This window comes from Harpia harpyja, chromosome 9 (genome assembly GCF_026419915.1).
Source record: "Harpia harpyja isolate bHarHar1 chromosome 9, bHarHar1 primary haplotype, whole genome shotgun sequence".
In the NCBI taxonomy this organism is placed as follows: domain Eukaryota; kingdom Metazoa; phylum Chordata; class Aves; order Accipitriformes; family Accipitridae; genus Harpia; species Harpia harpyja.
In genome coordinates this window covers 20388854-20402872 of record NC_068948.1, presented here as the reverse complement: position 1 = coordinate 20402872, position 14019 = coordinate 20388854, and the positions used below count along the sequence as shown (strand labels likewise).

The 14019-nt window shown below is 37.7% G+C and overlaps 1 protein-coding gene across 3 annotated transcripts in view; it reads right to left on the bottom strand.

Annotated features, from left to right (window-relative positions):
* Positions 1–14019, bottom strand: part of NFATC3 (nuclear factor of activated T cells 3) — an 80594-nt gene that overhangs the window by 47550 nt on the left and 19025 nt on the right. For all 3 annotated transcript variants that reach the window (XM_052795524.1, XM_052795525.1, XM_052795523.1), the window contains exon 2: positions 10909–12040. In XM_052795524.1, the coding sequence (XP_052651484.1) occupies positions 10909–12040 (1132 nt within the window). The remainder of the gene's footprint in view (positions 1–10908; positions 12041–14019) is intronic.

Genomic DNA, 14019 nt, shown 5'->3' with positions numbered 1-14019 from the left:
TAAAACATATCCACAGTTGAGAAGGAAGATAATGTTTGGAGTGAACAAAAAAAGAAAAGAAAGCTCTGTCTTTAGCAAGTATCTGGACGGACTTGGGCTCAGCCTGCAGCACCATACATCTACCTTTTACCACAAAAATCGCTGTTGCTAAGCATGGAAAAGAGGGAGAAGAAACGGCACCACTTGCTGGCCTCCTACAGGAGAACAACCTACAAGCCTGTTGACCTGCTGCTTCATGGAGTACCTCTACTGTGCACTTCAGGAGAGAGCTAACATTGTAATATAAGCCTTATCTCCTGAATCACCTTTCTGAGAGCAATGGGAGGAAAAAGAGCATTTCCCTTTCTTCTTACTGAAAGGAAGAAATGTGAGCAATAGATCATCTCCACAGGCGTTCAGTGTACAGCAAAGACTCTCCTTCCACCAGTAAGGAGGTCTGATGACTGGTCCTTCCACAGCAATAGTATTTACTGGGTAGGAGAGGACTGGTGACGTCAGCAGTAAGAGAGGAAACTGACAGGAATGCAGTATAAGCCCAATCCTTCCAGATACTTACCACAGGCCAAGACGTACTGCCTAAATGCTACTATTGGCTATCAACTAGACCTTGCCATTCACTTTTATAGCTACTGAAGGAGAAGAGGACTCAAGTCTTCAGTCTGAAAAAGGAAAGAAAACGTCAGGATTAGAAGATACTAAGAAGAGTTTAAAAAGAAACGTAGCATGCAAGAAATTTTTCTTTAGTATTTCTGGAAACCTTTTTTCCTCCCATATAACCAAATGGTCTATGTCAAAATAGTTGGTATACAGAGTGAACATATACAGTCTCTAAGAGAACTAGGTATAACACACACCCACCCCCCACAGACTATATACCAATTACTGGAAGGTATTACTGAAAGTTTATTATTAAACTCAGTCAAGAAGAAATTATTTGTTGCTTGTGACCACTCTCCATACAGCTTCTCTGTGAGGTTTACTCCTTCTGCAATTAACTAATAAAAACGTGGCACAAGCTGTATCAGACTCACATTATCTCCTAAAAAAATATTTGGAATACTAGAACAAACATGGAGACAGGAAAATAACCAAGTCTCAAGATTTTGTCAGTCTTTGAAAACAAATAGAAAATACCAGCATGAGAGAGTAACCAAGCACACAATGCATGTGCAGATGCCTGAAACATCAAAAAATTGGAAAGCTTTCAAAACACAGTTCTCCAAATAAATTACACAGCCTTTGAGGCTGTGCTGCATCAAACTGATATTTTCTAGTTGTAGCAGGCTAGAGAGTTACAGCTGCTTCCCTTTGAAGTTTGATGTTGGATACCCAAACTGTTGTTTCTCTCTGAATATTTTTCTTGCTGTGTCCATCACCCTCAACTTCTCAGCAGCAGTGGAATCTCAGGTTTTAGGGTATGCTGTCATGCACCTTTCTGCCCTGTGAGGATATCAGTTTAATGTATTCTGCTTCCATATCACCCTTTCACTTTATTTTGAGACAAATGCTGTAGAGATACATATTGAACTGGATCAGTGATCTAACTTTATTTCATTTTGAAAGGTAAATTTTTGAATCCTGTTAATTTACCAGAGCCCCAGCTGTCTATACAGCTTCTTCAAACAGAACTATTGGGAGGGAGGCAGAGTGGGAACTTCCTAGCCAGCACTGTCACCTTCTGAAAGTCACATGAACCCACAAACCTGGACACTTAAAAGAGTATCAGAATACAGTCTACAAACTCTTGGGTTTTTTTTAATACTATGTAGAAATCAATACCAAATGAGAAGAATCACGTCAGCATTCAGTGGGCAAGAGGTAACAAGTTTGAACACTTTTTGATATGAAGCAATGCTATTTTTGTACCAGATGCTAGATATGGGAAAGCAAGTCTGAAGCTGCTAGCTTTACTGCATTTAATCATAGAATCGTTTAGGTTGGAAAAGACCTTTAAGATCATCGAGTCCAACTGTTAACCTAGCACTGCCAACTCCACCACTAAACCATGTCCCTAAGCACCACATCTACGTGTCTTTTAAATACCTCCAGGGATGGTGACTCAACCACTTCCCTGGGTGGCCTGTTCCAACACTTGACAACACTTTTGGTGAAAAAATGTTTCCTAATATCCAATCTGAACTTCCCCTGGTACAACCTGAGGCCATTTCCTCTTATCCTATCACCCAACACCCACCCCGCTACGACCCCCTTTCAGGTAGTTGTGAAGAGCAATAAGGTCTCCCCTCAGCCTCCTTTTCTCCAGACTAAACAACCCCAGTTCCCTCAGCCACTCCTCATATGACTTGTGCTCCAGGCCCTTCACCAGCTTCATTGCCCTTCTTTGGACAGGCTCCAGCACCTCAGTATCTTTCTTGTAGTGAGGGGCCCAAAACTGAACACAGTACTCAAGGTGCGGCCTCACCAGTGCCAAGTACAGGGGGACAATCCCTGCCCTACTCCTGCTGGCCACAGTATTTCTGATACAGGCCAGGATGCTATTGGCCTTCTTGGCCACCTGGGCACACTGCTGGCTCATATTCAGCTGGCTGTCAACCAGCACCCCCAGGTCCTTTTCTGCCAGGCAGCTTTCCAGCCACTATTCCCCAAGCTGTAGCGTTGCATGGGGTTGTTGTGACCCAAGTGCAGGACCTGGCACTAGGCCTTGTTGAACCTCATACAATTGGCCTCGGCCCATCAATCTGTTCTCAAGAATATATTGTTCAATCTATACTATTAGGTGAGGATCAGCAGTAAAACTGCTAGACTTTTAACTCACAGTTATTTTATCAGTTGAAAACTGTGCATCAAACTCCAATGATCTCTGATAGTTCAGAACTTACATAAGTTCAAAATTCAGAGCTGCATTAGTCTTAAAATACCTGGAACGTGTTTAAGAATAGGAAGCTCAGCTGCTGCAGAAGCAAGCAAAAATTTGGTGTTACAAAATGATTTCTGTCTCCCCAGCTTACACACAGCACAATAGCATTTGCATTATCAATAAAGCCATCTAACTCTGCATTCAGAACCCAGAACCCAGATGAGCTGCTGACTGTGGGGTTTTTTCAAGTCATTTTAGATAAAAAAATTAAAAGAAATAAGAACATTTGTTATTTAAACCCCCTCACTTTTCAGACTTGATGGGGGAGGAATGCATTTGCAGACACTTCCAAGTTTCATCACAAAATTATACCCAGTTCATTGCCAAATTACTGTTACAATAGCTTGTGACTTAGTTTTTTACAGAAGTTTCTCTAATTTCTTGTTTTCTTTAAATGAGTAAAAACCTTATTAGCAATGCAGTAACCTAGTAGTAAAGCACCAAATCACATGTCAGGAAACAGAAATAATGAGTGACAGTCATTCTAAAACTTTCATTAAATCAAATCTTAGCATGTTGTTGAAACAGCACCAATCTGTAAACCTTCTTCCAGTAATACCAAGAGAATTTTATAATCTGATTAATGCAAGCCTCCAAAAGCTCATACTCCTATCACATCAAGATTAAAGGCTTCAGAGAACAGCAGCTATTAAAGGAAACTCAGAAGTAAAGAAGGAACCCTTTAGTAGCATCCTCAGCAGAAGCCACTGCATTTAAAACCATCACTTCAGTGATAATTTTATCAGTATTATTTAACAGATACCTTCTTCCTCTGTGACCATTATCTCTAAAACAGAACTGATTCAGGCTGCACAAATTGATGAGGAAACATCTAATGTTCAGCATAAGGACAGCCAAATGTGTCCATATGGACTTCAGTATTCAGACCTGTAGAAGTCAGGGCCCAGCTCATGGGCTGACTATGCCTCTCTCGCACAGGAAGAAACAAACCCCAGAAACAAGATTGCTTGTTTGCATGACTGTGACCCCACAGCAGTACATGTGGGACAGAAGGAAGAACAAAGCCTATGAGAGCCACTAAAAGTAATCCAGTTAAAAACTTAAAACAGTTACCTTCCATCTGTAGCACTCTTCCTGGGTAATTCATTGGACAAACAGCTGGGGCTCTGTGCAGACAAACTGCTAATGCTGGTACCTCAGCTGAAGCACATGTTCAATTAGCTCAGGTTTAGTCTAATGCTTTCCTTGACTCCCTGCTTTGAAAGTTTTTGAACACAGGTGGAACTGATATAAGAACTGACTTTAGCCACTCTGTATGAACATGTTCCTGCCTCTTTGTAGTCATTAATTCTTGTAATAACCTTTCAAAGATACCCACTAAGATCTCAAGATGCTTGTGAAAGTTCTCATTTCCTTTGTTGGTTGAGATTCACAGATCTCCTAGAGTTATTCTTTCTTACTTGCAGCAAAAATAACACTTTCCACTTACAGCTCCTCCCAACACATCCAAATCTGTCACTGTGAGAAAAAGCTCACTGACCATATAATGGATATTCCACATCTTTCCCTCATCCCAGGTTTTTGCAGAGATTAACCAACAGCATATCCTATGACAAGTCAATGTTGCAAACCCCAAAGAACCTCAAATCATAACTATGTTCCAACCTTCACTACCTAGAACAAAGCGACATTTTCCCTGGTGCAGTAATTTTGAAGTTAAACATTTTGGGGCCATTCCAGTTGCCACAGTGGCTTATCAATAGACTTTTAAAATACTGTTTACATTCAAAATATCCCTGTACTACTCCTAGCAGACCCACAGTAACTATGCTTTCAGGGTGTTGATACAGTATACTGCCAAGTAAAATCTGTATCATTTCAGAACAAAGTAGAGAGCTGAATCATGTGTACAGCACAAAGGTCCCATATCAAACACTACCTGAATTTCTCTGGATTCATTAATGGTGTGTAAACATTACAGCAATAGCCTAGCTTATTAGAAGTCTATGAAGTTCAAAGTTCTCTTGCTTGTCTCACTTAAGTGGGTCCTTATCTTCAAAGTCAGCGACTTGCAAGTATTTTCACTTTAAAGTTTTGCTAACATAGCATAGCTGGTGTTATTTCTATTTATCAAAATGAGATAACTACTTAGCAGACTCAGTTTGCCTATAGTCCACTCACACTGAAAGATTTATTCTTCTTAAAATTAAGACCAAAGTCCCAATAGTTATGTTAAAAATAGAACATAATTCTGTTCCTCTCTGCTCTCCAGACTTCCAAGAGAAGGATTCAGACAAGAGAAGCAGCTTTTCCAAGTATTCGGCCATCTACCACTATACTTAAACTACTTTTTTTCTCCAAGAGAGTAGGCAACATTGTCAGCAATCCTCGTTTCCAGTGGTAACTGCCAGATAATCGCAGGTAAAATACTCTCAAGTATCCATCACTAGAGATTCCTGAGCTGTAAATACATCTATCAAAGCCAGTTTGTTCATCACCACTGGAACAAAGAAAATACTTGCTATCCCATCACTTCTCAGTGCTCTAGATTAAATTTGTGACACAGCAGTCTGAAGATAATAAGAATTCCATTAGAGAAGACACAGTAAAAGAAACTAGGTTTTATTTCAAGATTTTTGACCATTAGTGAACATTGCCTGGTTATCTCCCAGACACAAAAGCACCATTTGTTCCCATCAAATACTTCAGGGGCTAAAGAAAGAAAAAAAATGAATGACTCATTAAGTTTACTACCCTGCAAAGAGCCTATTTGCTTGAGACACAAATTAGATTCTCAAGACCTACTTGAAAGTCGTAAGTTTAAAGCAAAAGAAAACAAAACAACAAACCTAAACACAAAAATAACAGAACCCCCATAATTTTCAATTGCATCATCATTGACCACTCTTCTAACAAAATGCCCCATGTTATCTACATCAGTGCTGGCCATACCTGTGATGGTTGTTAATTCCAGAACACCGTAACCATGGCTGTTAACAGCATAAATATTGCTGATCTCTTATGAATTGTACTTTCAGTGACAAGTCCTCACCAAAGGTATTGTGTTCTATTGTATTTTATTATATTATATCGATTGCTCAGTGGAGGTTTCTGGGTCATCCCTATACTCTTTATATTCCCCTTGATCAAGTTTAAAATAAGTATTGTAAAACAGACTTTCTAATTCTTTTTTTTTTTTTGCACTTTCTGGAAGTGTTACAACTGTGAACCTGTTTCAGGGGAGATGGATCAGACACCTATATACATTGTAACCAAGACCATTAATTTCTGTACAACAACTGTACATATCACTTCAAAATACTATTTGCTACTCATCTTCCTAATACGGCAGCTTTGTACTCGAAGAGGCTGACTGGAATCCAAACAAGAGCATTTTAATAAAAGGGATCAGTCTTGAGGAGCTTCCTAACATTACATGGTTTCATAAATAACACCTACTAAATAGAAATCTCACAAAGTTTCAAAGACTTAAGGATACACTTAAAATAATTCACATGAGCATACTAACCCCTTTCAGATGGTGCCTCAGTGTGAGCAAGTGGATCAAATTTAGATATTTGAATATGAATAGACTCTACGAAGAAACACTTTCTCTGGTATTCTTCTAGACTATAACCTATACTGACATAGGCTACCTAAATAAGAAAATGAACTTCAAGCATCTATGTTTCCCTTCCAACAGCCAATACAGAATTCGGGAAAGGAGTGAAAGAAAAAGAGAATCCAATTAATGAAAGAATCTGAAATAACTTTATGCAAAAGCCCAGAAACAGGCCTTTTAAAGAGATTTAGTGGGGAAAAAAACCAAAACAACCAGACAAACCTTGAGTTTTTTCTGTGAGTAAAACTCAAGCTATAACAGTAGATGTGCAATAAAAAGTTGTAAAATCAGCATCTTCAAGAAATGTTAGGGTACTAAGCAAATGGGGAGGTCAGATCTACTATAACTACATTAAGATCCCAAAAAGAAAGGGATTTTCCAAGCAGAGGGGAGGGAAACATGACACACACAGATAAAGCCATTTCTTATCCGTCATCCTGGTAGGAGGCTAGGGGGTTGAAGAAAGAGGTATATTAAATAACAGTAATAAGAGTAACAATGTAATAAATACAGTTATCGAATAACTTAATTGCTGAATATTCTGTAAAATGACCAATTTAATCTGCCATTGAAAGAGTGCTCATCTGCCAAGGTACTTGGTTAATGACATCATCTACAGACGCCTTCACTATTTCTAGATACAGAAGACACTACCTAGTTTCTTTTTACCTGTTTGAAAGGAATTGTTGCACTGGTTCTGTCCATTGTCACTTGTCTAGACTTATCTTTGACAAGGAAGCAGAAATGTGACTCAGGGCACATAATACACATACATTTTTCATACGCTACACACTGGCAGATTATGGGTTTCTGTGGCCAAATAACAAGCTGTCATCTAACAAAATAGTTTGGATGGCATCTGAAATATGACTAAAATGCTCAAAAGCATGTTGCATATTTTTTAATTTTGTTAAGTATTGCACACTTACTGAACATAGAAAAAAGAAGGAAAACATGGTCAGGACTTGACAGATAAACTAGATTACAGATTTACAAAACTTTAGATAGCATTCAGAGAAGAAGGCGCTAACTGCACGTTTCACACCATGTCACAGGGGAGGCAAGTTATCCCCACTTATACCAGGGGTCAGTTTATTGCAGCTGACTGTGCACACTTGGTCAGTCACTTCATATGCTTGGAATCAATACTCCAGTTTACTTCATGCGTTACTTTGTACTTGACAATACAATGAAGACATTTTAAAAGCATGTTAATTGTAATAATATATTGTAATTTATATTACAATTAATATATTACTATACATAATAAAGATATAAATTGTAATTAATATCTAAGTCTTTATGACAACTGAGGTGCTCACTTTTGGTCACTGTCATAAACTATCTAAGAAACAGTGGATCTTCTTGCATTTCATTTTTATTCATAAAACATAAGAGTCAACTTAGCTCCCCTACTTTATAAGCATCAAAATTATAAAATATTATATGACAGAATGAAATGTTTTAACATACTGAAGATGCATGCTCTCATAGCACCCGTGGAACAGGCTACAACTGCTAAGTAATTCAACATTTCACTGAGGATACAGTTGCCAAAGCAGCCATTTCCACTAATTCAATAGTCAGACTACATTTTTGCCAGCAAATGTATACAGCTTAATAGTTAAGTTCTTCAGTACCAGCTTCTAAGTAAATTCTGACATAGAAAAAATATTTTTACTTCTTAATGAAAACAGTAAAATTGATTTTTATTCAGTTCTGCTCAGTTGTCCCCACTACAAGAGGAAGCGGGTTTAAGTGAGTATCTATTTTTGTAACTATTTTGGTCATCCCACAAAAGAACCATAGATCCACACCCAATCTTGCCACATGCCTATATGTTCATGTGCTTTTACCCTTCAGTAGTGCTCGCCTTTTATGAACTATGTTAGCCTGCGGGCTAACAGAAATGCCAACTTAGGACTGTTGAGTATCCTACATAAATGTAATACAATTCCAAAATACACAATTAAGGAAAAATAGTTATCATTGTTTTACTTAGAATGAAAAGATTCTAGTAACAGACTGAACACCTTTATTAACAGATGAGCAGAATGCAACAGAATTAAAAAAAACCCAAAACTTCAAGACAGTTAATGTATCTGTCAACACAGTAGTTTCATATCTGGTAAAACAGAATTTTCCAGCTAGCAGCTTTGCATCTTTACTGTTAAACTTCACATTCATAAACAGTTACGCAGAAGGACTTTAAAGAAAAAAAAAACCCCACTTCTACTCACTAAAATCAATACATTTCTGAGGAGAGGAGAAATGAAAATCTGTGGTTATACAGTTATGCAAGAATGACAAAATGGCTGAATAAGCATTGTTTAAATATTTTTAGGTATTAACAATCTAAGCTAGTTGACAACTTGTAAAGAATTTATACAAAACTTGGTTTTAAAATTAACAGAAGTTTTGTATTGATAAAAATGAGCCTTCTGTGTGACACTGATCTATCAACACATAGGGATATGTTCAGTAGTAAAACTGAAAAGTTCATTGTTAGAACTCAGATGAACACTGAAGTCTATTTGATAGTACCCATTAGAAGTTACCCTTCGGGAAGCTCTTAAGGCTATGTGCTTATCTTCCATTTGTTTTAAGGATGTTTCACTGTACCCTGAAAGTGTTGGTTTATATTTCACCCATCTGTGTTTGTAACTTCCTTCTTAGGTACTCAATAGTAAAAGTTACAGTTGAATTTTCTCCATTATTTCTATGACTAAAACGCGCATGGAAAGGGTCAGCTATAGCAATCTTTAAAAGATGACTGAGTACTTCTATGTTCCATCACTGAGAATATTCATGTACCCAACAGAGAATGAGAACAGGTATTCTAAAACATTTTTTCCAACAGGCTTGTTCATCTGACAAGTCATCAGGAAATAACATATCGAGACATTAAAATGATGCAAGAATGATATCTGAATTTGGAAAAAGCCACTAGAAAGGGGAATTATATAAAAACTAGCACGTTGCCATGAAAGCCAGCATCCAATTTTCAACAAGTTCTGCTTTTGAGGGAGGTCCCTGAAAAGAATACCTCTTCAGTAAGCTTGGCTTACTGGGCAATAGTTAATTCTAGTTTTCTGCTAAGAATTTAAAACTCTGAGAGGCAGGGAAAAAAGCCTCCTATAGGGCATCTCTGAAGCTTGGTCAGAAACATTTCTTTCTTTATTTTGCTTCACCTACTTTGGGGGAAGGAGGTGGTAGGGAGGAGGAAAATGTTAAAACCATTAATATTTTCTAAGCCATTCTTTCTAAAATTAAAAATACAAAGTGTGAAAACAAGTGCTTTGCAAAGATGACTTTGCAATGAGAATAACACTTCTTATTGAATATTTTGTCATTAACTTTTAGGATTTAAGCTTTGTTTTTTTCCTCTATCTCTCCCCGCCCCCCACCCAAGAAAAAGGAATTGCTTCATCCACTATGTCCTTGAAGAGCAAACCTTAAGCGTTGCCTGTGGACAGAACAATACTATTTTAATCAAAGTTATTTTAAAATCAATACGGACTAGCATGGAAGCATTGACATTCAAACCTATAATATGGCTTTTATATGGATAATTGTGCTTTACAGATATTAATCTAATGTACCTTTCTTACAAAATGTCCATGGCTTCTTCCCCCCAGTACCTCCCTACCCCTTATTTTTAAAACCTAGTAGAGCAAGAAAAAGGTTCAGGAATCAAATGGATAACTTGAGCTGAGTAATCACAGCATCTGTCCATCCAGCAGCAACACTGCTTAAGGAGTTCTCATTCCTACTCCACCCACTGCATTGTACTGGCAAAGTGATTCCAGGAGCTATGTAGTTGGAAAGATTACAGAACTGCTCCATCTAAGAAAGTAACAGAATGGGAAAGAGGGTGAATTTTTCCCCCAACCAAACTAGTTCCCTCTTCTGAGCCTCCACAAATCATCCTGCTAGCACGTGACAGGACTACAAAAGGAAAGAGCTAGTTAACTCAGTGCCATGATAGTGGAAATACCCTTGGAACTAGAGCCCAGAAATCAATTCTTTCTGGATGATTTTCAGTATGGCGTGCAAATTTTTTTCTCTATTCTATTTCTAGAATTCTATCAGCCCAAAGAAACAAGTACAAACAAAAGCAAATAAACTCCCCACCTCTTTTGTGGTCTCACAGTTTTATAAAATCGTGTAAGTCAGGTTTCTTTAGCTATATTAAAATGTTAACTGCTTAGATGGAACTGCAAAGCACGCGCAAAATCTGCAGTCATTTGATTCAGCTGGGCTGTGCATGTATCCAAACAAACTTTATTTAAATAAAACTAATCCTATGTTACAATGCATCTACTGTATTTTTAAAACATGGGTATTTGGTGTCTCAACTTGGTTTTTTCCTAATGATATCATCTACCTGCCTACAAGAAGTTTTCTTTAAGAAGTCTTAATGCATCGGGACTTTCTAATCACTTACCGAAATATAGGAGTATGACCAGGCTTTGGTTTGTTCCAAGTAAAGTGCGAAGGAACAGAAAGAAATTGGTCTCCGGGCAAATCTTTTTTCAAGGTGTGCTGAGATCCAGAGCAGTCATCTACTGCAGTTTCAAGGGATGACGATAAGTTACCCTGTTCTTCAGGACAGATATCTATTTTTCCAGATAAAGTGGCAGTCTGATCCTCTGAGGTCTTTCTTGTTTTTAGAGGAATATCAGTCTCTGTACAACACTGAAATGGTGAAAGGCCAGAATTAAGGCCTTGTATGTTATGGATGGAAGTGTTTAGCCACGTGTCTTCTGTTACGCTTCCTCTGGGAGAATGGCCAGGTGATGGAGTTGGAGAATGGTGAGGAGAAAGAGAACCAGCATAGCAGATCTCAGCACTGGAGTGTCGTCGTTTCCCACAGGGGGATGTAGGTCTTGATGAGGGCCTTGATGTTGGTCTAGGGCTTAGCCAATTTTCATCTGTAATACTAGTTCTAGGAGAATGACAGGGAGACTGTCTAGGTGACAAGGCATGCCCAAATCCATAAGGCTGCTGCCAAGATTCATCACTGGGACCTCTTGGAGAACCACCAGGAGATGCCAAAGGAGAACCAAGGGTAAATCGAGCAGCTGCTTCATTTAGCTCCGAGTCTACATCATCATAAACATGGGAAATGGATTCACAAGAGGAAGCATCTGAAAACCAACTTCTGGACGAAATGCTGCTGGCAGGGCTTGGACTAAGGGATGATTCCCTATATGATGGCTCAAGAGGAAGATAGAGATGGTCCCGTGAAGGCCTTTCCATATATTCATTTTCTGTGCCATTTGTGTGCAATTCATCTTCATTGGCTTCAATCCCTTGATGACAGTTAGGTGAAATAGATGTAATTTGAATACTAGGGCACTCAAAGGGTTTGGGTCCACCTAGTGGACTATATTTGGATTCTGGTACCTCGCAAGTTCCTTCATAGTTCTTATGACTCTGAAGTCTTGTAGGTGGTGACAGAGGAGAAGAGTGAGACTGCAATCCATGGCGAGGAATACAAATTGGCTGATTTACAGAGGATGATGGTTGGTCTACATTAAAGATGTATATGGACGCACAGTCATCTGACTCAAGATCTGAAAACAAAATTTAAAAGAGGAACAGAGTCAGAATGCAATACTCGAAAAACACCATAAAAAATTCCTTTGTTTCCCAGGTATGGCCCATTTTCAACATCCTAGACATTTCCCATTACACTAGCCAAAGCGTAATTCTTAATTTTAAATTTTCCCCAGCCACATTTACAGCTAAATGACTACAGCATAGTTTTCTTTCGTAAATCTTGTTTTCAACCAGATTCCACGGTTTATACACATCTTCAGTGGCTGAAAACATAATACACACAGAAAACAGGTTTAAAAATCTTGAAAGGATCTAAGCTGGAACACTTAATTCAAACTTTATATTTTGTAACTACATTCCATTCACAATTAAACATTTTCAATCATAATCCATTAAAAATTAATCTTTTTTACATAAACAGGACTATGATACTGTCTGTAAGCCCACTAGTCAACACTTAGAAGCACCAGAATATCACATACATAATATTTCTCTCCTTTAACACTAGAAAGCATCTTACAGTGACTCATACTTCAGTCAAGATTATAAACAACTAAAAACATTCAATCAAAAGAGGCCTAACAAAGAATATTATTAAAGATATTATGAAGAATCTTACTCCAAAGGTCTTTTTTGGTTGCTTGAAAAACTCTCAAGTACCCATCCCACAGAAGAGCATTTTTCAAGTGCAGTCTCACAAAGTTTGAGCACAAGTTGTTCAGGGGAAAAAAAAAAAAAAAAAGGCAAACCAAAATATTCTCAGATCTCACTAACTTATCCAAAACACAGGAAATATGCCAAAGAAAAACAAGCAATTGAGAGGGAGCGCAAGTCCAGTTAACAAAATCAGCAGCTTTGTCTCACAGAACCGAAGCAGATTTTCTTGCCCCGCTTCTCAATATTGAATTAACTGCCAGTATGAGACATTTGTCTGAAACAAGAGTAGAAAACACATCTTTTTTCTTATTTTGTAACCACCATGCTGCCACTCTTGTTTCCTTCCCCTTGTGAAATAGAGCCTTCCCTCTATAATTATATAAAGTAAGTATGCAGGAGACCTCAGGTAAGTTCACTCGTCTATCACCTCCTAGCAGATGAAATTAAATGTACTTGGAACATCCCCACTAGGCACTGAAACTAGTCTCAAAATCTGTTAACAATATTGTCTCTACAACCCGAGTTATTTGTTTTAATGCTGAATCACTTTGAGAGCTTTTGACCCATCACTAACATTTAACACCATCATCAAAATTACACAGTTTCTAGTGCTTTGCGTGTGGGTTTTTATTTTTTGAAGTATTTTTTTCAGTAGTAGGGGAATATTATGCAGAAGCATAAATGTTTCTGCAAACTAAAATGCTCCTGTGTCAAATGTGACAATGAGGCTTCGTGTTCATACAATTACTTTCCATAAATCCAGACTGGATTATATTAATTGGCAGCTCTGGGTATTAGCTTTTTTTTAAAAAAAAACAAACAACGGTTTTTATCCTGAGTATCAGGAGAATATTAACACTTGTTTTAAAATAAATCTAGTCTCTCTCACAATCAGATAAAATATCCACACAGGAAGTCATGTATTTTAGGCCTTTCCATGATAAAACCAATTAGTATGTTAATGAAGTCATTCTATTATCAGTTCCACTAATAGCAATCACCTTAAAATTAACTAAGACAGAAACAAACAAAACAGCATCTCCTCAGAGACAACAAGGAAGCATTTTCAAATGGAGAGAAAGCATACTGTTACCAAGGAACAGACTAAATTCCTCTGACTTAAAAAAAAAAAACCCAAAACAAAAAAAAAAACCCCAAAACCCCCAAAAAACCAAAACCTGAAGGTTCATGGGCAGGGAGCAGCTCTATTAGTAATTTATCTATTAAAGGAGGCACAAAATTGCATTTAAGACTAGTACTAAGTAGTTTTATAAGCACTGTGTGATTTTATATATATCACATATAGTCATATATAACAATTTGTCCATATTATATC